Raw genomic sequence first — 25067 nt, 5'->3', positions numbered from 1 at the left:
GAGCACAGTTCATGGCATCAAAGACAGAACCAGTTCTGTGCCCAGATCCACTGCTTTGCTGCTGATACAACCACAAACATTCCAGAAATGAATCTTCCCCTTGTCTGTCAGTACCCATCTATTCTAATTCCTTACCCTGATCTTGGAAAACTACAAAAAGGATCAATTACTCTCTGAGTTAGTCAGAGCCTTATTTGTACTCAGTGAGGAATCACACACACAGGCACACAACTCCAACGGCACAACTGGTGCTGACTATTAACCTAGATCAATAGTCTCAACAGAAAAGGTCAAAGGTCCAATGGGCTCTGGGAACCTCAGACCACATTACTCTCTACCTTGACCAACTTGACAGACAAGCTCAAATTGCTCAGGCTGTCCCCTTTCAGTGCATTAGCAAAGAACTTCAGAGCTTGAAACTAACAGTCCTTTTCTCTACAGTAAATGCTTTTTAAAAAGTAAATAATAAGCAGAAGACTAACAAAGAAGAAATAAGAATAAGGATAATAAAATAAGACAAGAATTGAAATTGCTGACTTACATTTTATAAAAGAATATACATAATTTTGCAGATTCCCTCTATAGGCTTTATTTTATAACAACAAAAGAGATTTGTGGGGAACTCTGCTGAATGGCACATGGAGGTCTATACACTTGAGTAAGATCATACTTAAGGGAATAGCAAAGTATCCCAGCCCTCAGTTTTGAAAAACTCTTGCTACTGAACAAACTCAAAAGGCCCACAGGCATTAAAAATGACCAGAGCTTCTTACACATATAAACAGCTCAGAAATTTCCTGTATTAGTTTCTTGTTGCTACTGTAACATATTCACAAACACAGAGGCTTAAAACAACACAATTGATTATCTCACAATTCTGTAGGTTAGAAGTCCAACATGTGTTTAACTGGGCTAAAGCCAAGGTGTTGGCAGGGCTACATTCCTTCTGGATGCTCTGGGGCAAATTCCTTGTCTTGCCTTTTCCAGCTTCTAGAGGCCACCAGCATTCTTTGGCTCTTCCGTCTTCAGAGCCAACAGTATTGCTTCTCTCTGACCATTCTTTTGTAGTCACATCTCTCTCTAAGTCTCCTCTTTGGCCTCCCACTTCCACCTTCAAAGACCCTTTTAATTCAGTGGGCCCACCTGAATAGTTGCAGTTACTCTCTATTTTAAGGTCAGCTGATTAGCACCCTTAATTCCACTGCAACCTAACTCCCCTCTGCCAAATAAGCTAACATATCTACAGGTTCCGGGGATTAGGATGTGGATGTCTTTGAGGGTATCTTTCTTCTGTTTATCACATTTCCTTATTACTCCCAAGGCAAACTGGAGGATCAGTCTGTCTCTTTCCAACCTTCCTTTGACGGCTAGTTCCACCTAATTTCGCCCGTCTAAAAAGTTACATAAGGAGCCCTAGAACTAAAACTCCCCCAGGGAGAGTACTGGATCGTTTCAAACAAGCATCAGCAGAGACTAAGTTTTAATGGAAACGATATAAGCCTTAAAAGATACACGACTGAATTTCAGTAAATAAACATATTGCCCACAAGATAGGTAATTACATTTTGAGCCACCAATGTCAGTAAACGTAATACAACACATGATGTAGCATGAGCACTGAAAGTCTGGCTAGGTTGATGTACTTTTTAAATCATTTTCAAGGGTAGTAGTTTATTTTCTTCTTAGTACAGAAACATTAAAAAATGTATTCAATAAATAAGCAAATGGAAGGACAATCAATCCAATATCAAAGTGACTAGAGAGTCAATGCCAGGTCTCAATTTGTACACCAATGTTCCAGGATATAGAGGGCTGGAGGTCAGGGACTCTGGGTAACTTCTGCATTAAGAATACCTTGAGTTATCAGGGAGAAATCTGTCTACTCTATACAAAGGGGCAGCTCTAAAGTCACAGTCCCTCAAAAATTCCATGTAAAAAAAAAAAAACTTTGCAAGATTTGAAGAAAGTTTTATTCCAAACTCCAGGCCACACAACGTAGACACAGATAATCAACATTCATATTGAAATAAATTTGCATACCACCTCCCACTATTTTCCAAAACTGTTTCTAATTATACAGACAAGCAAATTCAAGATCCTCTCTATGTGACAATAATTTGAAAGGCAAATAGTGAAAGTAGAGAAGTACATTTGTGGAAACTTCCTGTATGCCAGGTACTTTTCACATCTTCTGTGATCCCCACAACAACCTGCACAGAGTGTCTATAGGACACTAAGAGGACACATGCTCTAGGAAGCTAAGAAATTACCTGAAACTTCACAACTAATCAAATCTCACAACTAGTTGAGGTTTGAATTCAGAAAAATCTGCTTCTGAAGATTGGTCATATACAGCGACATCACTGGCTTCCAAATTAAAATGTGTAAAAAGTGTTCTCAGTGCTTTGTAGATATTATACAAAATATGAGGCAAATCTCAGTAATATATCTAAATTTAGCTACTGGGAAGAAGTCCCTCTACATTCCATCTGTAATTAGGACTGAACTGTTCACTTTACAGTTCCTCATAATAGTAATTAAACATTCCTTCTTCTGTAATATATGTGTTTTCAAGTTTCTATTAAAGATCGTGGGTCAGCAGCCTTTGCATCTTTCAGCATTTTACTGCTAATGCTCTACAAACACGAACAGCCAAAGAAAATGCAGATGGTCATGTGGAACACAAACCACAGCAACATATGGCATGCATTTAATTCTAACAAAGTGTGCTTCTTAACCTCTGGGTGTCGCTCCACCATCTCTTTATAAGGCTACTCATTTCCAAGAAAGGTTCTGTTCCCAAAAACAGAGTAACAGGCCCCCACATGTGTTGTACGGCCAATCAGATGCATATAATGTGTCTGGATGCTTTTAGCAAGTGCATTTAGCACATGCTCCCTAGTACTATCATGTGTACTTATGAACCATCCCTCCTAGATGGTAAGCCCCTTGAGGGCAAGTGCCAGGCCTGGTATCTCACCTTCTTAGCCACATATGGCAGAGTAACAATACTATCTGTCATGTATATGGTGCTATGCAGTTTCTAAACTGCTCTTACAGGTAAGTCCCTTAACTACACTGTGACCTTTGCCACATCTTCCAGATGAGGCTCACAGAGGCTAAGCAACTAGCTTGAAGCACAAACAAGTAGGTAATGTTTTCCTCTTGTCCACAACAGAAAAGTATTATTCCTTGTCTTACAAACTACTTGGCTTTGTTATATTCTTCTTCTAAGGTTTTTATTACAAGGATTAATGCCTATTGGCCTTTGTATTAAAATAAATATCATATAGTGCTAATATACAAGTGAAAGACACTGTTCTTAGGGCTTTACAAATATTAACTTATTTAATCCGCCTAGCTTTCCCACAAAATAGACACTATTTTTATCTCCATTTTACAGATGAGGAAACTGAGACACAGAGAGATTAACTAATCCCAAATCACTCGACTGGTAAATGGCAGCAGTGAGGTCTGAATCCAAGAATTAGAGTACATGCCCTTAACTTACTCTGCACTATTCTGCCTGAGTAAGAATCTACAAAGATCTTTACTCAGAATATGTGAGTAGTTGTTCAACAAGGTGGGGGAAAGTGTGTTTACTCTTCCTTATGTGATTTATTTGATTATACTCTAAAACCTTTCCTCATGCCGATAGAACTTCACGTAAGTACAATACTAAATTTTCCTGTACTGAAGGCATATGCGATGGTTACCTTGACTGACACATAAAATACCCAAAACAAAATACCCCAAGACTTGAGGATTTTTTGTTTTATGAATTAGAGACATGAAAGGATTACCTAGGCATCAGAAGTGTTATAAGCTCACATCTGTAAGTCTTTCTTGGAGATTTTCGTATTTCTTATACAAGAATGTTCCCTGTATGAAATATTTCAGTATTCACTCTATATCTGATCTCGAAAATTATCTAATCCTTTTTAATTTTAATTCTCAGCTACTTTTTCTTCACACATAGGGCAAGCACTTACTTTCAATGTTTAACACTTTTATTCCAGTTGTCTTGAAAACATGCTAGTAAACATGCAAACATATTGTAAAGGTTTAAAATTCGGGGTGCGTATACATATATCAACAGGAGTCATGAATTATGTATATACCAAGCCTATATAAATTAGATTTTGAAGAACAAGCATCACAGTACTCAGGCAGGTCATAATAAGAGATTCCATGTGAAATGTAAAAACTACCTTGAATAAATTATCCATAAGTTAACACTCTCATTAGAATGACATATTTATTATTTCTGGGTTTGTGACATTCCTTTAATGCACTTTGACTAACTGTTCTAACAGCACATTAAGAAACCATTGCAGGCCTTTCTACCCCCCGCCCCCGTGTTGGAATTAGCAGAATTTATTTACATTTGAACTAAAATAATTTAAAATAATATAACATTAAAAACAATCACCCATTTCCCAATGTAGAATATCATTTTTTTCTGCCCAGAAACATTTAATTAAAGCAGGATATAACTTTAGTAATTATTTTTGCACAGAATGACTAAAATTAATAGTCAATTGTAAGACTGTTTAAAAATTGGGAGGCTGACAATCAAAACAATCTTAAATGTTTTGTTTGTGTGATGAAAAGGAGTGATCCTTTAATTCCCTCACACACATTAAACTGATTTCACAGACTTTCTGTACTGGTGTTTAACATAGTCAAGTGCTTGAGGTTACATAAAATAAACAATCTTGAGATCTTATTGCAAATGTTTGTAATTTATGATGTAAACTGATTTGTGAAAAAAAAAAAAAAAAAAAAAAAAAACAGGATCCCAGGTCCCTGAAGCCAAAAAGGCGTTTTTCAGAAATCAAAATAGTTCCGAAATTTGAGCATTGCATTATGCTAAAGTATTACCATCTGAAGATCTAAAAAGTTATAAAGCTGGGGAAAAACTCAAAATAGGTATTTATCAGTTCAGCTTCCAGCAAAGGCCTCCGATCTAACTGGGCCTCCTGTATTACAGGATATTTAACACTAATGATATCTTTAATAGTATCTTCTAATTCAGTTTCCCCAGTTAGGGATTTCATAGCCTGGGAAGGCTTTGAAAACACCCTGAAAAATTTGGGGGACGATTGGGGGTAATTTTAAAATTATATATTACGATTATTGAGTTTGTACCAAAACGACATACACGTTGGGGCTTACTTGAATTTAAAGTGAAACCTTCCTCGGACCCCTTCTCAGACTGGCTCTGGAAACTCGGGGTTTGGAACCTCTTGTTCACACATAAAGGCGCCTGCCCGAGAGTTTGGGTCGTGGCGCTCCAGGAAAGCGTCTCTGCGCGACCGTGTGTAGGAGGCTGGACCCAAGGGACCGGCCCCGACGGTCCACGAAAGGCGGCCTCAGCCCTCGCTGAGTCTCGGGAGAGCGGACGCGGAAGGAGGCGAGGACGCCGCGGGCGCCCCTGACGCCGGACCCACAGGCCCGCGCGTCACGCTCACGTATAGCCGACGGGCCCGAGAAACTTTGTCCTTTCTCGCCCGGCCGCGCTGCCTCCGCGGGCTCCTCAGCCATCCGCGCTGCTGCCAGGACCCGACCCTCGCGGGTCTCCGCGCCCAGCCCTCCCGGCTCCGGCGGCCGGGAACGTTCCAGCCGACGTAGGCCGCGCTGCCGCGCCGCTACCCGGGTACCGGGCGCCCGGCCGGCCTGGGTCCGGACGCACCGCCTCCTTTGACCTCGGGCTCCCCCAGAGCTCAGATGCCGGGACAGGCTGGGCTCCGCGTCGGCCGCGCCCACCGCTGCGCCACGGACGGAACCGCCAACTCCGGGTCCCAAGTTCTCCCGTGACCTCCAACCTCCCTGGGGGTGCCCAGGGAAACGTCCGAATCAGCGTCGAGGTCTGGATTGGGGTTGGCGCTTGGAGCCTGCCGGTTCGGACCCAGGAGCCGGCAGGAGCTTGCCGGAGGCCATTGGGCCGAGGCGGGCGGCGCGGTGCGGCCGCTTCAAAGTACACCCCGCCCCTAAGCAGATGTTTATTATGAAAACTAGGAACGCTTGACAAGTAGAAGACCCGCAAGGCCTGAGCGCTGAATACGGCCCAAGTCCTGTTCGGTGGTCTTTGAAGGCTAAAAGATAAATATAAACGTATCACCCACGTCTACGCGGAGGAACAGCTTCAAGTGCGAGCTCAACCCGGGAGAGGGCCGGGTGGGGGCGGCGGGAGCACTGCCCGAGGACGCGTGGCTTTTTTTGCAGGGAGGGTCTCCTCTACGCGTACTCCGGCCCAAAGGGGGCCCCAGGGGACACTTGGGACACTCTCGATCTTGGTGGAGGGTGTCCCCCATCCCAAGGGGCCGAGAAGAAAGGGAAGGGAAGGTCTTGTCCCGGGTCTTCACGGTCTCTACCCACCCCCAAACAGGCAGCGCTTTCTGGCTTCACTAGGTAGTATTTCTTATGGGAGAGGGGACGGGAGGGGGGAGGGAGGGAATCCTCCGTGTCCAGCAGACGGGTAAGACCCGGCTTTTCTTAAACACGGTCCTGGCTTCTACTTTTTCCTAAACTTAACTAACGAAGAAGCTATTTGGACCGAAGCACTAAACTGAAGTGGGAGGTGGGGTATCCGCCCTCCCCAGCGCCCCCGCCCCGCTTCGCATCTCTCAACCTATTCCCAAAACGTCACGGCCCTGCCGGACTCTGGAGAGGGTCGGCGACCTGGGAGCTAGTGTCTACTATGCTGCAGTTAACCCAGGTGGATTTCGCAGCGCGTGATCCCGCTTTCCTTCTTCCCCCAAATGTTCCCCAGATGAATTTTAGGGGTGAAAGTGCAGCAAAATGAAGGAGAGTCCGTCTTTGGAAAGGGGGTTATTCTATTCTACCTTATTTTACGTATTATCGGTTCCTTTATTGATTTGGCATAAAATCAATCCGGTTTCTGTGCCAGGTGGATAAAACGGGGTGGGGGGGAGGGAGTTTCACTCAGAGTCACCATTCTCAGGGCCCCTTGATTGCGACACGTAGGAGCAGAGGCAAGCACTTTACCAAGTTAGTATATTCGAGAGTTACACATTCATCAAAAAGGAAGAAGGAAAGACTATCCCGGATAGTTTAATAGTAACAGGAACAAAGATGACGCGAACTCCATCAAATGAAACAATACTATTTTCATTCAATTGATCGCAAAGTGTCTTCAATTAATAACTTGGCACTTATTTAAAAGGTTTAACAGAGGTGAAACGGAAACATTTTGTACCGACACGTCATGAAATAACAGCATCTTCTTTTGTTTAAAATAACTTAATACACTAGAAAAAATATGGCAAATATAAATTATTTTGTTTTCATGGAGAACAAATAGTTACAAAGCTCAACCGCATACCAAAGTTCAGTTAAAGGAGCTTTTCCTCTTTCTTGTAAATTAGGAGTTAAAAAAAAAAAAACTAAGGAGGCTTTTTAGATAATTGGGATAGAGTGCTTAATCCAGGGTACCCCAGTTTAAATAGCTACATTGAGACAAACAAAAAAAATTACTTGAATATACACCTTTGTGAGATAAAATGAAAATGTTGAAAGTCAACCATCAGTTCACACATTATAGCCAAAATAAACTTTGTTCGTGTGTATCAACATATTTTACACAAGCCTAGTGCCTGTATCTAGCTGGGTGTTGTTTAACGTGAGTGTGATGGGGTAGAGAGGGGGAAATAAAGCACGGTCCTCAAAGAGGACTTCAGGAAATCAGCAAGAGGGAATACAAGAAAAGGGGGAGGGGAAGGGACTAACACTGAGCGCCTAGTATGTATCAGGCACTACGTGAGGCGCTGTACGTTCATTATTTCATTGTTTTCTTTTTCCTTTCCCCACATTTTCTACCTGCCTCCCTTTTCTTGGGACAATCAGAGTGTAATTTTTTTCTCTTAATGCTTTTTTCTTTTGTCCCCCAGGATCAAAGATGGGGCAAAAAAAATACATAGATAGAAATATATATCAATTTCCAGACGCTTTAGGTATTGTTTTTCGTACTGAAGATGAAAATGGAGCTAAGTGCATGTCAGTAAAGCAGGGAGGGGGGAGACACCATCAATGGAATACAAGTAACATGCAAACCAGAATTTACTGTCAGCAATCTGGACAGTTCTCCCATAATAATTTCTCAGAGAATCATTGTCTGTGATTATTTTTTGTACTAACATCATTTTTCCTCTCCTTGTTTTTATACTGTCTTCCCTCTTCTTACTCTTCCATACGTGGTGGTTTTTAACTCAAAGCATCTGATTCAACGTAAAAGGAGGCCCGCCTCTCTTATCAAATTTCTTGTATTAAAGTGAACTTCGCAGAAAAAGGTCAGTTTCAAAACCTGTGAACTTTCCAGCTGCGTACTTTTTTCCATCTTAATTCTTTAAATAAGTATACCTCTTCCTCTGTTTTGCCTTCTTAGCCCATATTTAAAAAAGAAAAACGTACATTTTAAGTTGGTAACTCCCTCCCATTCTCTCGAGATTAGTCCACGTTATTTTTCCATATTTTTTAATGTACAAAATACTTTAACTTCTTTTTTTGTTCCTTGGTTCTCTCTCCGATTTCAGCTTCTGCCGAATAGCAATAAGAAATAAGTTTCCTTTCTCTTTTTCTCTCTGGCTCGTCTTTTCTACTTTTTTTCCTCCTCATTTTGTAACAACAGGATTTTTATTTCTACGCAAGAGTCCATCGTGCAGTTTTGCCGTGAGCCACACTCGACTGTCCCAGCACTCTCTTGTCCAGTGTCTCTCCAGACTTCCCCAAACCTGCCCCTACAATGCCGATTTCTAGGCCCTTGGGTAGGTTAGGAGCCACGGAACTGGTGCGCCTTGTGGGATCCCTGGTCCCGCCTTCCGAGTCCAGGATGCGGAAGGGGGCAAGGGGAGATCAGCGGGGCGAAAAGAGGTTCGGCTCCGGAAGTCTGGAGCAGGTAATGGAGAAGCAGCGGGGCTCGGAGGGCGTGCAGGCTGCGGGCCAAGCTGCAGGCGTGACGTTGGCGCTGGCGTTGGCGTCACAGACCCAGGGCAGCCGCGTGCTTTTTGGCTTTCAGTCTGAGATCCGCGATGCTGGAGTTCTTGCTGGTGGTCTTGGCGGCGGCAGCAGCAGCCACAACCGAGGCGGCAGAGGCCGAGTCCGCGGCCAGCGTGGCGAGCGGCAGTCCGAAGGGCGGCGCCGGGAACATCATGTACGGCGCGTGCGCGGCCAGGTGTGGGTGCAGGTGGTGGTGCGCGTGCGCCACGGCGCTGTCCAGCTGCAGCTGCGCCTGAACCTGAAAGGACAAGGGCGTCACGTTGCAATGACTATCCTAGGGTGACAACAGAATAGAAACAGAGCATTAAAAGCGTCCAGCTTGGCTCCGGGGAAGGCTGGTGCAGGGGTCGGGAAAGGGGCGTTTGGCTGACCTTCTCAGTCTGTTACTGAATCTGGAGCGCCAGAGGGATACTCAGGTGCCCCTGAGTCTCTGAAACTAGCTCAGCTCGGGTTATCCCCCTCTGGGCCCCAGGGACTCTCATCTGCAGAAATGTGGCCGCCCCCTCGGGAGCTGGGCCCTTCAGAGGGCGACACTGCTATTGTGCTAAAACATCGGTCTCCTTAAAATAACAATGGTATATTGGACAGGCAGGGTTAGGGCCCTTACCCTTCTCTCTTGATGCTGTCATATACTTCATACCCCACTACTAAAGCACTGAAATATCAATAAGCAAAATACAAAACTTTTAAAATGTTACTTAGAGGAGCTGGTGCATCTTCTCAGAAGTGGCGCAACTGTTAGTATTTTTAACTTTTACTGCTATTAAAATTACTTTGGAATCTTCTTAAAATGCAGGGTTCTGATTCAGAAGGTCTAGGTTAGGGCCAGAGATCCTGCATTTCTAACAATCTCCCAGGTGGTGCTGATGCTGCAGACTTGCAGATCACCTTCTGACTAGTAAGGCTCTCCTTTTAAGATCCCCTCTCTCTCCAGTCATTCTCTCTTGCTTCAAAAGCCTAGCATCAGGATACCAGGATCCTGTGGTGCCAAGAGAGCTAAGATCTCCCTAACACTAACCCTCAATACATGGGCGCACCCAGGTGTCTCCCCAGACCAGGACGCTGGCAACTGAGAGCTAATTCATGATTTCACAGTTCTCCTGAGCAGGGGTCCTCAATGAGATTGGGTAGGGTCAGACACTGGTTGGGGAAGGTCAGGCACTGGTTGGGGAAGGATTACGCCCTTAGGCTTGGAGAATGCGGAGTTCAGAGCACTGGGATTTCCCAGGATTAAATCATTGCTGCAGGCCATTCTTTTACAATGTAGTCTTAAAGGTTCTTTATGGCTAAGAAAGAGATTGCAGAGGCAGGGCTTCCCTGAAGACTGACGCTTCTCTCTCTACTAGAGATGAAGCTTTGTTTGCAGCATTAAAAAATCAAAAATTCAGGTCTGAGTTAGAAGTTTGTTTTATTCATTCATTCATTCATCTTTTGTCAGAGACATTTAATATGACTAAGAGGTAGAAAATACCCAGAAAAATATTTAGAGAGTTGCCTTAGAAGCACTTTAGGACTAACCTCTGTATTGCATCTGACAAAATCTTAATCAAAAGGCTTTTCCTTCCTCTCCCCAAGTGCAACCTTTGGTGCATTTTTAAAGGACTGGTTGCTGCCCTCAGGCTTCTTTGGGTTTCCCATGAGGACAGAAAGGACTAGGCATGTAGGCCCCTGACACTATAGGTTTTTAAAAGGGAGAGGGTGCACTAAGTCATCTGAAAATTGATTATTCAACTGTACAGATACCCACATTGGGGCACAGAGAGAGGAGATGTTCAACAGTTCAAGCAAACATCCAAGTCTTTTTACGGTTAAAAACAGGTTGAAACTGGGCTGTACTTGCCTGCTGAAATGGCATCCTTAAAGCACCTACATTGACGTAGGGTGCTACTCTACAAGCTTCAAATTGACTGGCAGCCCCTATGAGGACGCCTGTTAAAAATGAGGGAACAAAACACAATGAAATGAGGTTAACATTTCTAACACTGTTTCCCAAGTTTCCAAATGGTACCAAGATAGAGCTAATTTCTTTGGAATTGGACTATTATCTCTCTAAACTGCTGCCATAATTAAAATCAATATAATTTACTCCCAAACTTTAGGACTCTCATTAACTGCTTTCAGAGCAGATTTTTAAATAAGGACTATAGTTATCTTTGAGAAGGTTTTTTTCTGTCTTCATAATAACAATATTCTCTAATACTCTCTCTACTTAGGGTATAAAATGTTCTTTGAGAAACATACCTTTATGAAGTTGATTTTCTTGTTTTCTACATTTAGCTCTTCGATTTTGAAACCAAACCTACAAATTGGAGGGAAAAATAAAACCTAGATGTTATGACTCATTTTTTTTTAATTTACAAGAGTACTATGGAAAAAAAGCAGTGTTTTAGGCAAGGATTAAGAGATATACAAGCAATTTTTGAATTATATAGAACAGTCTCAATTTCTGAAGACAAAATGTAAATGAATAACAAAAATAGACAGATTTCACAGACTTTTGCAAGATAAATTTGTTTCTTGATAAATTACTATAGTCCTGGTTTTATGTTTCCACAATTACAGAATCCCCAAGGCCTAAAACTTTCCCTGATACCTGATACAAAGTGATAATGGGTTTAAATGTTTGCCCAGAAAACCTGAGAAGAATGTGCTCATTAATAGCCTGTAATATTAATTAACTTCATCTTCAAGAAAAACCATACACCAAAGCAAATAGTGACTCTGGTTTTGTTGTTGTTTTTTTTTCCTGGGGGTTGAGGGGATAAGAGTAGGGGAAGAGGTAATTAGTGTCAAAAAACCATCACTACAAAGAAGTTTAGAATTTCTCTGTTCCTCTGTGCAGCAGAGTGTAACACGGTAGCAGAATAATTGTGCCATTATCATGATAATCTAATTTGCTTCTATAGAGGAAGCCACTGCTTGCAGTTAGGGTAGTAGAGAATTGTCCAGAAAATAGATCAAAATTTAAACAAAAGTATGAAAAAATAAATACCAGCAATAAAGTTCACTTACTATGAGAAAAGAAGAGCATTCTGTGAAATGGGATTGGGGTCTGAATCAAGTAACTGGATACTATCTTCTCCCAGATATTACCTTCTTAGATAAACTTGCCAACTTTTAGAGGCAGTATGGCAGATTTAAAAAAAAATTCAAATAAAGCTTGCTTTTATACTCCAATAATACAGCATTGTTCCAATAATACAGCATATTGACTGATTCACAAATTAATGTTAAAAAAACATGAAAGTAAAATATTGCTTCAGAGCTTTTTCTTGTTTTTGAAAGCAAGAGTCATAGTCGATGTAAATCTTCAAAAATTCCCCTGCCATTTAGTGTAAAAGAAGGGTAGATTTCATGCCAGGGTGGCATCCTTTGTGTACCTCACATGGCCTGAGGCTTCTTGCCTCTTTTTTGCCCTAGAAGAGTTGGAACTGAGATACTAATGCTCACAACTGTAATAATTATCATCATGTCTTTAAGGGGTTGCTGAGCCTCTAGAGATCTCAGTACACAGAGCAAAGCAGGAGAGGTTTAAAAAGGAAGGCTCTGCTGTTGATGCTGTGATGACCAGGGCAGCCTATTATTACTTTTCCCCTTCAACGAAATGGTTCTGTTTTTGTCCTGATCCTATTACAAGATGCAGGGAAGCCCCATAAGAATTGCATAGTTCACTACAGATGGTGGTCTCTGCGCCCAGAGACCTAGGGAGTATCTGTTACAGTGATACTTTGTAACAGCTGCAGATGTTCAGGCCTAAAACTGCTCCATGTGTTCAAACAAATAATGACCATCATTTTCTCCTATTTTATTATTTGAGCGGAAATACAATCTGAAACATTTAAGTTCGTTTTCCATAAAACTAAAAGGATATATATGCGTGTATGTATATAATTTTTTACCTTAAATGCTTTGAAGCCTAGTTTTGTTGTTACTTTCACCTCCATAACCAGTAAAGAAAATCTGCTGTAATACTAACTTCATTGAGTTTGGTACTTTCTGGGGGTCAGACTTTAGAAATGTCAATATTAAGGTATGTGAACTGTTTTAAAATCAAGTTTCTGTAGGTTCAGGCTCTCTTTCCCGGTTAAGTGAGGAAACAAAGAGTGACCAAAACGCATTTACTTCTCCACTATTTAACACACAGTTTGAGATCGACCGCTAATGGCAGACTGTAAATTTCTGCACTTAACAGTTGCTAATTTTCTTTATAGTCTGTATGTCTATAAACCTAATTGGCATATCCGCTTGGCAAACCTAGATCCCAGAGCAGGGGGGCCTCAAGGAAACCCAATTCAGGCAAACAAAATATTCGTTGTTACTTTTAAGGCATCCAGAAGATAAAACGTTTTCTGTGGGATTTTTTTAAGGCTTATAAAAATAGGCCCATTAGGATTAAACCACATTAAAGGGATCGTGAGGCGAGGGGGGTGTGGTTTATAGAAACTCTGGGAGCAAGCCCAGCACAGCTTTCTTCTGCTGGGAACATATGTTGGGATGGGGGGGGGGCTTTAAGACTGAGATCTACTTTGGAAAATAAAACCTCTCTTCCCTTTTCACCTCACTCCAGACACTTGAACCCGCACCCTCGTCGTGTGTCTGCCAAGGGACTCTCCAACCCCAGTCATGCCCCTCTGCTCCCTGGGCCCAGCCTCGACCTCCTCACAGCCGGGTACCTGCACTCGGGCTTCGGACAGCCCCAGTCTTTGGCTCAGTTCTTCGCGCATGAAAGCGTCCGGGTAGTGGGTCTCGTCAAAAAGCCTCTCCAGCTCATTGAGTTGTTCCAAGGTGAAATTGGTGCGACTTCGCCTCTGCTTGATTTTGGTCTGGCCTTCGTCCTCCATCCCTTTCGCATCTTCTTTGCGATCCTTCAGCTCCGGGGATACTGGAGTGGGCACCACGAACAAGGCCACACGTATGTCCACGCGCGCACACACACACACACACACACACACACACACACACACAAGGACAAAAACCAACACAGCAAATCCTATTACCAGATTTGTTTCCAGAAGGGTGGCAGATCCTGCCCCCTCCCGGAGTTCTGTCCAGTTCCTCAACCCGCTGCGAGGAAGAGGATCCTGGAGATGCGACAAGATCAACTCTGGGTGGCCTCCCGCGGGCAAGGTGGGCATTCACTCACTCATCCTTTCCGCAACTGTGGCCCCAGCTCACCTCCTCACTATCCAGCCCATTGTCCCCTGCCCTCCCCCTCCATCACCAAATCAATTTCCCTCACCCTCTCTTGCATTCACTCTCTCCCACGCACGCACAGAAATCAAAAGCGCCGCACACTGCGGGTTGCAGAACGCAACCCCGGCAGAAGCGCGCTGCGAAGCCAGAGACTGGCCTCTCACACTGGCTATTCCTAGAGTGCTGGGCCGTTCTCAGGCCAGCTCCGGCCACCACCGCCAGCTCTCTTGTCTCTTCAAACTTGCTGGTCTAATTTGGGAAAAATTGGGCCGAAGGGTCAAAGCAGGAGGACAAGACCCGGGTGCTGCGTGGCTCTGGGAGCCAAATCCCCGGAGCTCTGTGCTGACCCAGGGCTCGGGCCAAACCCCACCACAGCCCACAGGCAACCAGGCAGTCCCTGACCCTCTGCGTCCCGGTAGCCTAAGCAGAGGCGCCCACGCCATGCTGGCGGCCTAGAGGGCTCACCGCCCACACCGGGCCACAAGGCCAGAGGTGGAAAACCAGCCTCCGGTGGCCTGCGAAACAGACCACTACCTCTGTTCGCTCCTTCTCCCTCCCCATTGGAAAGGTAGACTCGACCCTAAACGCTTAAACCCACAGAGATCAACAGGTTCAAGCAGAATATTCGCGATCCTCGGTTTCTATTGGTTGCCCAAAGGTTTTTCATGCAACCAGCAGCTCCGATGTTCAATAAAATATGCACTTTTCTTCTTCGGGTTTGCACACATCCGTTGCCACTTTCCTGTCCTTCCTCCGTTTCAAAACAAGAGCTCCATGACTGTGAGCGTACAGAGACACCAGAGGAATGTGGCTGTATTTATATACATGGGCCAAGGGGTTGTGATCAGGGTAATCGGTATCAACATAAGCTGCCCTCTGGAACCTTCAGTCTCTGAGCCTGAGTTGGAGTCTTGGGTTTTTAAGGTGCCAACACTGAATGTGGATAATCGAGGCGGCTCTGCTGTTCTTCCCAGCCCAGAATCCCAATCAGCATGGGTGTTAAAAATAATCTCCGGAAGAGCTGGCCTGCAGAGAAATATTCCCCCTTAGCTTGGAAATCAGCAATCCTAGGACTTCGCACGCCCAGGATTCAGACCTTAACTTCGTGGTCCGGCACACTGGTGTACCCAGGGCCTCGAGCTGTGGACTCAGGCAGGGGAGGCTGCACTGGACAACCTGACAGTTATGCCATCACTTTCCAAATTTATGAGTAGCTGGTACCCGTTCTGGGGTAAGAAGAACCTCTAGATGTCAGCCCAGCCTGGCATTCTAGATACGGTGATTTTAAGTGTTGCCTGTATTTCTACTTCTCAGACTTCGTTTTGTGGACATTTGTCCTTCCTCTAGGAAGTGGATAAACACTATAACACAAACTCAAGCCAAGTTAATAGGAAAATATTTCCACTGATATTGTAATGAAATTTAAATATCAAAACACACCCTTCAGATTCCACCAAATGAGTGAGAAGGCTTTGTTTTTATTTCATGCCATCCATAGTGGAAGCCTCTCAAACTTTGGGGGCTTCAAAGAGAAAGATGTCCACATTTCCAGTTGATTAATAGACTTAATATAATCTCTATTTCGCCCCCAAATTTCCACTTACTGGCCTAAACAGGAACAGGCCGTATTATAAACAACTTAATTGCTTGCTTAAATATGTGATTCTACGCATGTCACATATTTTCTTAATTGGAAAAATATGGCAGCACACCAGTTACTGCAGGCACCAAGCACCAAATTAATTTTATTGTTGAACTCCTTTGAATTGGTACAGGACACTCCACCATTTAGAAAAAGCCTTTGCCTAACACTTTGCTGGCACCAAAAGATTGTCCCACCACAAAGCCAGAGCACTGGATGATGCTAAGCAGTAAATATCGAAAAACAAACAAACAAACAAACAAACAAACAGACAAGAGCCTAAAGTGTCCACCGAAAGAAACAGCACAGCCTGGACCTTAGCCGGCCTTGGCTTCGTTCTCCCTTCATAGCTCTAAGAGAATGGGAAGTTCTGGCCCCCAAGATTCAGGGATCCAGGGTCTTCGCGGAGTTAGAGTGGTTCTTAGCGGCGGCCCGAAACCTGGGGCGACTCGAGGGTGAAATCCCAATCTCTCTCTACCCCCTTCCTCTCTTTTTCATTTTCCTCGGGCCTAGGTAAGGGACTCCCACAAACTCGGCGATAGATGCTAACCTTAATCCTGCCGCCTGGCCCAGCGGCTGCCAGCACCCCCTCCCGCAGCCCGGCCCTGCGAACCTCCCCATCCACCCGCGGGCCGTCAGCGCTGCGGGCCCATCCTCCGGTTGGTGAAAATGCGTTTTGGTGAAATGGAAGTAGCGGGAGCAACTGAGAAGGGAGCGCGCACACCCCACACGCCCCACCACCCCCACCACACACACACACACACTCGGACCCCACCCACGACCGTGTACACCACCGGACTCCCACCCCTCCATCACTCTAGCAGCCGAAGCTGGAATCCAAGGGCCCTCTCCGAGTTCCGCCCCCCTCCCCGTTGGGCCTTGGGGTCCTCTCCTGCCTAAGAGGAGTCAGGAAGGCGGGAAAAGGAACCGCGGCCGGGGGTCAGGCCGTTACCCTCGGTGAGCCGCGGGCTGCCCGGCTCCCTGGTTCTCTCGGCGGCGCCCATGTCCAGCTCCCGGACGGGAGAGCGCCCTCCTCCAGCTCCTCCGCCTGCTCCTCCTCCTCCTACACCTCCTCCGCCTCCTCCGCCTCCGCCTCCTCCTCCTCCGCCGCCTCCGCCGGCCGCCCGGACTGCCGGGCTGCTGCGGTCGTCGCGGCCGGGCTCCGCGCAGCCGGTCGGCTCCTTAGCCCCTCGCAGCGGCCCGCTCTCCAGCACCTCCCGGTACGTGATCGCCTCCTTCTTCTCCTTCACTTTCTGGTCAAAAGACTTCGAGACGAACGCCGTAAGTTCTTCCATCGCTGCCGATGCCAGTCAGCCCCGCGCTCAACCTCTCCCAGCCGAGCCCCGCTCTTTTTTTCCTTCTTCTTTTTTTATTGCTCCAGCCCCCCCAATAATAACACATCAATGGGGCAGAGGGTAGGGGAGGAGAGGGTGGGGGAGGAAGAAGAAAAAGAAGAGAAGAAAGAAGAAGGAGCAGGAGAAGTAGAAGGAGAAAAAGAAGTAAGAAGAGGAGGAGGAGGAAGAAGAGGAAGAGGGAAGGGGCGGGGGCCGCCGGAGGGAAATGGGAACTGATGCTTCCCTGCCGGAGCGCGCTTGTTCAATGTTAAGATCTTTGACAATTCTTCCTGCGGAGAGTTCAGATCTGATAGCAACACAGCGCTTGAAGTCTCACTATTTATACTTCGCAAAGGCGGCCCCTTGTTCTGAGTAAATTACCTCCCCTTCGCAACTCGCAGGGAGCCCCTTCCCGGGAAGCACCCGCGCCACTACCTGGGGGTGGGGGAGTGGGGTTGGGAGGTGGGGGGAGAGGGAGAGAAAGAGAGGAGAGGGGGAGAGGGGGAGAGGGAGAGAGAGGAGAGGAAGAGAAAAAGAGAAAAAAGAGAGAGAGGGAGAGATAGAAAGAAAGGAAAGCGAGATTGAGATTGATTAAAGCTGGAGTCGAAGCTGGCTGGGGCTAGAGTGGGAGGACAGCAAAGGGGGACCGAAGGGGGTGGGAAGAAGAGACAAGTCCCAGGCCGTCCGGGTTTTCGGATACCTCGGCCGCCTGAGCTCTTGGCCATTAATCCAGGATTGACAAGAATCCCTAATTAATTTAATTAGGCGTGGATTTTGCGTTGGTGTCACGACTTAGTTAAACACTGGGGAGCTGGACTTATTCAGTCGGGGCGTGGCCAAGAGGAAACTGACAAGTGCGCGGCTCCTGGAGTCAGTCTGGTATCCGGACTTGGCATCCGACCCTATGTCCTCGCCCCGCGTCAGGGTGCCGCGCAACAGCTCGGCCCCGCATTGCTGCCCGGCCCCCCTGCCCTGCATCAGGCGCCCCGCACCCCAGTTCCGTATCCTGACCCGGTATCCCATTCCTCCATCCCCGGTCCCCCAATCCCCACTCGAAACCTTGTATCCTGGCATCTTGCCTTCAGAACCTTGCCCAAAGTCAGGGTCTTCGACAGTTTCTCAGGCCCGCGCAGCTCCTTTTAGGTGCTTCCCGGCCCGCAGCCAGAGCTGAGCCTGGGTCGTCACCAAGCTCCCCACCCCAGGGAGTTTGTGATTCACCCGGCTATTCGCGTCGTGGAGACCAAGCTGACTCCTCTACGGACAAACCCGTTTCGAAGCCGCCGGTCGATTTAACACATTTCCCAAGCAGCTGTTCGCTGACAGATTCCATTTTAAAGTATTTCCTTAGCGCCTGCTTGGTCAAGGACAGTTTAACTTCGTTCCCTCTTTGAGGTTTCAGGACCCCTACCCCTTCTCCCTTACTCTCTGCACCCGGACCCCTCCCACAAAGAACTAGGGAAACTCTTCTTTAGCATCATGGGAAACATTCTAGTTGATTTCCTAATTTTGAAAAGCAAGTGATTAAAACTCTTTGAGTTTGAAAAAAAAAATCGACGTTGTTTGTTCCCCATATAATTTTATTTATCGTGGAGTATTCAAAAAGAAATGGTAGCCATGAGAAAGGTTTTTTTCTCCCTCTCTCTTTAAGCTACGATTTAGAATTATATCCCTGGACTATTTTCATCAAAACAGTTTGTAATATGGAAAGACACACCTACATTCTTGAGCCACTTGTCCATATTGTGTAAGGCTTGCTGTGAGAAATGTGGCCATATATGTATCCTTCACATAAGGATATTTGTATATGGAAAGTTTACCTGATGGTGTACATAAATTTGCCTCTTCAAGTGTGGCATTTTTGAGTAGTCTGAATATTAATACAGGCTTTCTGATGTTAAAAGTAACTTGTTCTTATTTTTTGATCTCATACTGTTAGTAAAACTAAAAGCAATTATAGAACTGTGATTTCTGTCTTCCACCCATTGGTTAAAGCATTAAAACAAAGTTAACAGATACTTTGAAAGGTTCCATCAAAGCAAACTGAAACATTTATAATAAGAGAGTATATTATAACCTAATATACTAGTGTTTCTAGAATATATGTAAATAGAGGCTACTTATAACTCTCATACTACACTACTCAGATTAAGATGTTCACAGCTGATGAATTTAAGAAAGATGGAAATCATACTTTTTAGAATTGTTACTTTGCCTTTTTTCTCTTGAATTCTGAAGTTTTCTTTTTTCTTTTTAAAACATTTCACCTATTGATACTTTTTGGAGAAATAATTAAGATCTTTAGGTTTCCAACAGCAATAGCTGTTATGTATTAAATTATGAGTACTTGCTTTTATTTTATTACACTACAAAAGAGACTCAAATATACTATCCAAAGTTATATGAATTTAGAAACATGATTTTAGTTAGTACTAGGTTACTATTTGTGACCACTTTAATTCTTGTATTATCAGCGGGGAATAACCATAAAACTTTAATCCTGTATGAAAATCTGTTTTTAAGGTTATTTAGCAGAGTGATAAATAATGGTGTCAGCTGAATGCATGGAGTGCTCAAGTAACACTCAAACTGAGGTGTTCAATATGTATTCACAAACAGCTCCAAAACAGCCACTATTAAAAGTCTGTTAAGGGATCAGGAGACTCACTACTATTTTGCCCTTTCAAGCACATGACTTTTAAGTCTGAATTCAAATTCCATCTTCTGAACTTGAGAGAAAGACGACCAATTTAAAGCTAATCAGGGAAGGCTCTGATACAATAGTGTATAATTCATACCAAATAGATTTTCCCATAGATTTTGCTGGCATGTTGCTCTTTGTATGTTTATGAATAGTAGTGTTCATATCAGATGGAGCTATGAGAGATCTGCAGTGTCTAACCATGGATTCCTACTGGCCTAAGGGAAATTTAAGCACCCCCCCCCCAAACCCAGGCTTTGAAATCATATACTAATAAATGCTTACCAAGTTCTAATGATGTTGTTTCATTAAATTGCAAATATATTCCAGAGACAGGACATTTCAAAATGCAGTTTTAGTAAAAAACATTGAGAGTAAAGTTCAGTTGACAGCCTGCAGACAGGTATACAGGTTCCAATAAAATTCAGGACCTCAAAGGTTCCTCCCCATTCCAGCTGTTGAATTATTTAAAATAAACATGTAGTATTGTAGTTAAGCTTTAAAACGGTCTCTCAAAACGGGTTAGTTAACGAACAGTCATTTATGAGAAATATATTTGTGGAGGTGATTTTCACCATCTCACATGTCTGTGCAAAACTGTACCTTAGGTATATGGCAGTTGTGAACGAGTTGATTCTCACAGTCGACCCAAACCAAGGCCAACAATTTACCTCCTTATAATTGCTTACTTAGAATAAATAAGGAAAAAATGATCTTCATACAAGGACAGATAGTCTTATGAGTTACATAAAATGCTGAATTGCTTTAATTTCTATAGGTTTAAACAACAACAAAAAGCCTATACATTTAATTTCTTTTGCAGAAGAAACCTCCTCTCCCTGCCTCGGGCGGTCTTCTTTCATTCCTTTACCAACCAATTACTATAACGTGAGAAACAAATATGCACCCAACCTGTGCCTTCACCTTCAGGGCAGAAGTAACCCCGACTTTTAATGCATTTTTATAAATAAATCATTACAATGTAATCACACGCGACTCTGACGCTATACAGACACACTCCCATGATTTATTATTGTTGGACCAGTTTCCTCCCCTCCCAGCATGAAACAACTAATTTTGTTACGTGTGGGTGTCGTAAACATAACTTCCTACGATGCATATTTGTTTACTTATTATCTGTGATGATAAGGACGATTACCAAGGCAACACTCTTCAGTTCCCACCTTTATTGCTTTTTGGTAACAAGAAAATAAAATAATCAAGCACGTAAAACCAACACCAAACAAAAAATTGGCGGCGTGACAATCTACTCCCTCGGCACTCCTAACGCCTGGCCGTCTCCATCGATGCACTCGAAAGCTCGGCTGACGCTGCCTGGCGTTGGAACCAGGAAGGCGGTGAGATTAAACTGAAGCAAGTTCGGAGGACGCCGGCGGCGCCCAGATTTGAAGAAACGTTTCCGCGTCTGCGGCGCTTCCAAGTCTACGGGCGGTGTAAGCCCAAAGGCCGAGATCCAGGTGATGCCCGCGTCCGGGGCGTGGGAGGCGGCTTCCCTGGCTGAGGGGTTCCGAGGCCCTGCTCCGGCGTGAGGCGGCGCGGGCCTGGCGCAGTCTGTACGGGAGGTGGCGGCGGCGGCGGCGGCCCCGCGGCTTACGGAACGGGACAGTGCGCATGCGCTCCTCACCTGGCGGGTTCTGACCCTCGAGGTCCAAGCTGGGGCCTTAGAGTGGTGGCTCTAGGGTGGTTCTCAGTCGCAGGCCTCCGGCTAGGCCCTGAGTCTAGAGATGGTGACGGAGAGTTAGCCAGCTCTTTTCCCTCGCTTCTCTCCTTGACGTCTCTCCCACCTGTCACCCCCACCCCTGTCCCCAATCCCTGATTCTTAATAGCTGCTTTTGGGTTTCTGGGTTCGTCTTGTAATATGCAAACGGTGCTTCGTCACTAGCTCTAGGTAGGGCGAAACGAGAGGGAGGCTGCCACCTGGTGCACTCTGCCCTATCCACTCCGCTGTCTCTAAATCCGCCTCCCCTTCCAACTCCTCCCCGACCCCCTCACCCCTTCTTTCCCGGGTCTCCCTCGCTTGCCGAGAGGAGAGATAGTGAAAGGTGAAATAGACTTTCCTTCCTTAACGAATAAATATTCTTGCCTTAAAAACTCATCTATTTCCTTGACTTCAGGACTTGTGGCCTTGTGGTCGTAGACCAAGAGCATATGACTACCCTTAAACTGTTTACTTTGGTGAGAGGTTATAATACAGTGTTACACATAGTGCCTGGTCTTGATTTTAGGTCAACCTTTATTTCCCACTGAGGTTATATATCTTTAAATGCACACTGGAAATCAATTTTTTTTTGTTTTTTGCATTTTCGGAATTAGCAGTGACCTATTTGTGTTTCAACTAACTAGGTACCAGGTAGTTAAATAACTTAAAATATGTTGTCACAAAAAAGTATTCAAGTTGTCATGTTTGAACTTAGCCGGAAAAGCTCTTAAGTGAAGGAGATATGCAGAATTCTCAGGTTTAAGGATTGGAGCAGATGTGACAGGTGCAACCTTGTGAGGAAACTGGGTATCCTTTGAAAGCCCCTTTAGCCTTAGAGTCTATAAATATTCACTTTTTTGCAGGCAAAGGAGATTTCCTGCTAAGTGGTAGCACTTCATTACTGTGTGTTTCTCTAAAAGAAGGTTGTAAATGTTTGAAACTGAAAGATAAGCCAGCTGACACCTATTAATTGGCCTTACCAACTTGATTAGTCCCAGCAAAAAGTTGTGTAATGAGTTGGAAAACTTCTGTAATAAGATTGTTATACTAGATATATAGATCTGTTTCCTGCTTTCATTTTCAAACCATTGAGAGGAAATTCCTATGACTGATAATGCTTTAAAAAAAGATGCTAGTCTGCAAATTTTTAGTTGTGCTGGGAGGAGTGTTTTGACAGTTCTGTACCTCTTTTGAGTTTTGCTTTATTATGCTTGTTAGGCTAGAATTTTATCTTAGTTCTTTTACTGCCTTTGGGTGGTTCTGTATTTGTTTATGGATTTCTCCCTGTGCTAAAAGGTGTTAACCCCATTTTCACTTTTCTCTACCTTTGGAGGTGGACTTAACATTTAAATGACTGTTCTCCCACCACCCATCTCTTTTTGGTCATGTGTCCAAGATAAAAAAGATTATAGTTTGGTATACTAATGAATGAGTAGTGAAGAAATAACTGTAAGCTGTCATATCCTTTAGGAATCTTTGTTCTCTCTGCTTGCTTTCTGAAAAAGATAACTTTCTTGTACCTTTACTGATAACTAAACAAAGGAACTACTTGTGTTTGCCTTTGAACTCTCTTTCTTTTAAATCAATGATTTTTTTTTTATTGAAGTGTAGTTGATATATAATGTGTTAATTTCAGGTATACAGCAAAGTGATTGTTTTGCATATATCTATTCTTTTTCAGATTCTTTTCCATTATGGGTTATTAAAAGATACTGAATACAATTCTCTGTGCTATGCAGTAGACCCTTGTTGTTTATCTATTTTATATATAGTAGTGTGTATATGTTGGTACCAAACTCCTAGTTTATCCCTTCCCTCACTTCTCCTTTGGTTACCATAAATTTGTTTCTATGTCTGTGAGTCTGTTTCTGTTATGTAAATAAGTTCATTTGCATCATTTTTTAGATTCCACATATGAGTGATATCTTATGATACCTGTCTTTCTCTGACTGACTGACTTAGTATGATTATCTGTAGGTCCATCCATGTTGCTGTAAATGGCATTATTCCATTCTTTTTATGGCTAAGTAATATTCCAGTGTGTGTGTATGTATACCTCATCTTTATCCATTCATCTGTTGATAGACATTTAGGTTGCTTTTGTGTTCTCTTTCGAATGACCACATTTTGGCTCTACATCTTGAATCAGTCTCCTAAACTTTACAATAAGATGTTTTTGTAAATTGATGTCTTGCTGTAGTCTGCCATGGCTTCAGTTCTGTAGTGGAAGTAGTTGGGTATGGCTTGTGATCATGAGGCTACAACCAGGAAATAACAGAGACTGGAGTGAGAACCAAAAACTGAGAGCCATAGGAGTTCTGTCCCTGTGTTGCCTTTTCAGCTTACAGGTAGATTGAAAAATTGTTAGGTTCTGGGACTGCTAAGAATCTGTGCTCAATTCATCATTGCCTTTATCAGAAAGAGCTTTAATGTCTTTCTATCCATTGTACCTTACCAACAGAGTTAAATAAAAACAGTTTTTCCTTACTAGGAATGTGTAATATAAATTGACCACCATGACTTGAATGAGCAAATATATTCAATTATATGCTAGTGACATTATGGAAATCTGGAGGTAAGTGTATATCTAGGGTGGTGGGTAGGAATTCAGTACTGTCATTGATAGAGAAGACATTTTTTGGATTTACCTCTGATTTATTTTTTGTGTTAACTTCCTTTTCTGAATAAACATTTAAAGTTAACCATAATAAAGAAATATGGTGGTTTTTTACTTTCTCTTTTTGCAATTAATTATACTTTAATATAATCTTTTGAAATGTAAACGTGTTGCTTGAAAAAATATTTGTAGTTTTGTGACAGTGGTTTTTCAACATTTTTTCACTCAATTCTTCTAAGGAAGAAGAACTTCCATTTATATCTTTCATTAGCTTTTCTGAGTTAAGTGTAATCATTCTAATATGGATGAATTATGTTACTTGAAATTAAAACATAGAAAAATTTATACCCACCTCTAATTCTCTCTTTTTTGGTCACTGGCAAGATGCATAATTAGATGTGTGTCCTTTTCTTTCTTTTCTGCTTCTTTATGCCTTATACAGAGACTTAATAAGCTGGACATAATGGAGGATGGAAATGACTGTAGGTACCTTAGAGTTGTGGGTCTCATAGTTTTTAGTTTTAGGATCCCTTTACATTTTTAAAAATTATTGAGGACCCCCCAGGAACTTTTTATCTGTATGGGCTGTATCTAGAATACTGCTCTTATAGTACTTAAAACAGAAAATTTTGAAATATTTATTAATCCACTTAAGATAGTGATAATAAATCCATTATATGGTAACATCAATAACATATTTGATATGAAAAATAGCTATATTTTCCAAAACAAAACAAACTTAGTGAGAAAAATGGCATTATTTTCCATTTTTGCAAATTTTTAATACCTGGCTTAATAGAAGACAGATTCTTTTATCTGCTTCTGCATTCAGTCTTTTGGGATGA

The 25067-nt window shown here is 43.5% G+C and overlaps 2 protein-coding genes across 4 annotated transcripts in view; one reads left to right on the top strand and one right to left on the bottom strand.

The window, feature by feature from the left end:
• Positions 1-7118: 7118 nt before the first annotated feature.
• Positions 7119-18139, bottom strand: SHOX2 (SHOX homeobox 2). 3 transcript variants are annotated; one of them, XM_045514513.2, is made up of 6 exons: positions 16806-18139; positions 16115-16195; positions 13692-13900; positions 11260-11317; positions 10859-10947; positions 7119-9292 (listed from the first exon to the last, which is right to left on the bottom strand). In XM_045514513.2, the coding sequence occupies exons 1-6, from the start codon at positions 17146-17148 to the stop codon at positions 8999-9001; spliced, it is 1074 nt and encodes a 357-aa protein (XP_045370469.2). In that variant the 5' UTR covers positions 17149-18139; the 3' UTR covers positions 7119-8998. The 3 variants fall into 3 exon arrangements, with proteins under 3 accessions (XP_045370469.2, XP_010950336.2, XP_045370468.2); XM_010952034.3 differs by lacking the exon at positions 16115-16195 and having other exon boundaries at positions 16806-18134; XM_045514512.2 differs by lacking the exon at positions 16115-16195 and having other exon boundaries at positions 7119-9256; positions 16806-18132.
• A 3065-nt stretch (positions 18140-21204) lies between these two features.
• The window catches only part of RSRC1 (arginine and serine rich coiled-coil 1), a 352876-nt gene continuing 349013 nt past the window's right edge, over positions 21205-25067 (top strand). The window contains exon 1 of the mRNA XM_010952035.3: positions 21205-21363. The gene's annotated coding sequence lies outside the window, so the exon portion shown is untranslated. The remainder of the gene's footprint in view (positions 21364-25067) is intronic.

Source organism: Camelus bactrianus, chromosome 1 (genome assembly GCF_048773025.1).
Source record: "Camelus bactrianus isolate YW-2024 breed Bactrian camel chromosome 1, ASM4877302v1, whole genome shotgun sequence".
Lineage (NCBI taxonomy): Eukaryota > Metazoa > Chordata > Mammalia > Artiodactyla > Camelidae > Camelus > Camelus bactrianus.
The sequence above is the reverse complement of the archived record's forward strand: the minus strand, read 5'-3'. Positions and strand labels throughout refer to the sequence as shown.

What these genes read in the sequence shown, in the direction of transcription:
- SHOX2 (XM_045514513.2), bottom strand. Translation starts at nt 17,148, where the DNA reads ATGGAAGAACTTACGGCGTTCGTCTCGAAGTCTTTTGACCAGAAAGTG. An exon ending in AGAAAATCAACTTCATAAAG is followed by an intron (nt 10,948 to 11,259) that starts GTATGTTTCTCA and finishes CATTTTTAACAG; the next exon opens with GCGTCCTCATAGGGGCTGCC. An exon ending in TAAGGATGCCATTTCAGCAG is followed by an intron (nt 9,293 to 10,858) that starts GCAAGTACAGCC and finishes TTGTCACCCTAG; the next exon opens with GATAGTCATTGCAACGTGAC.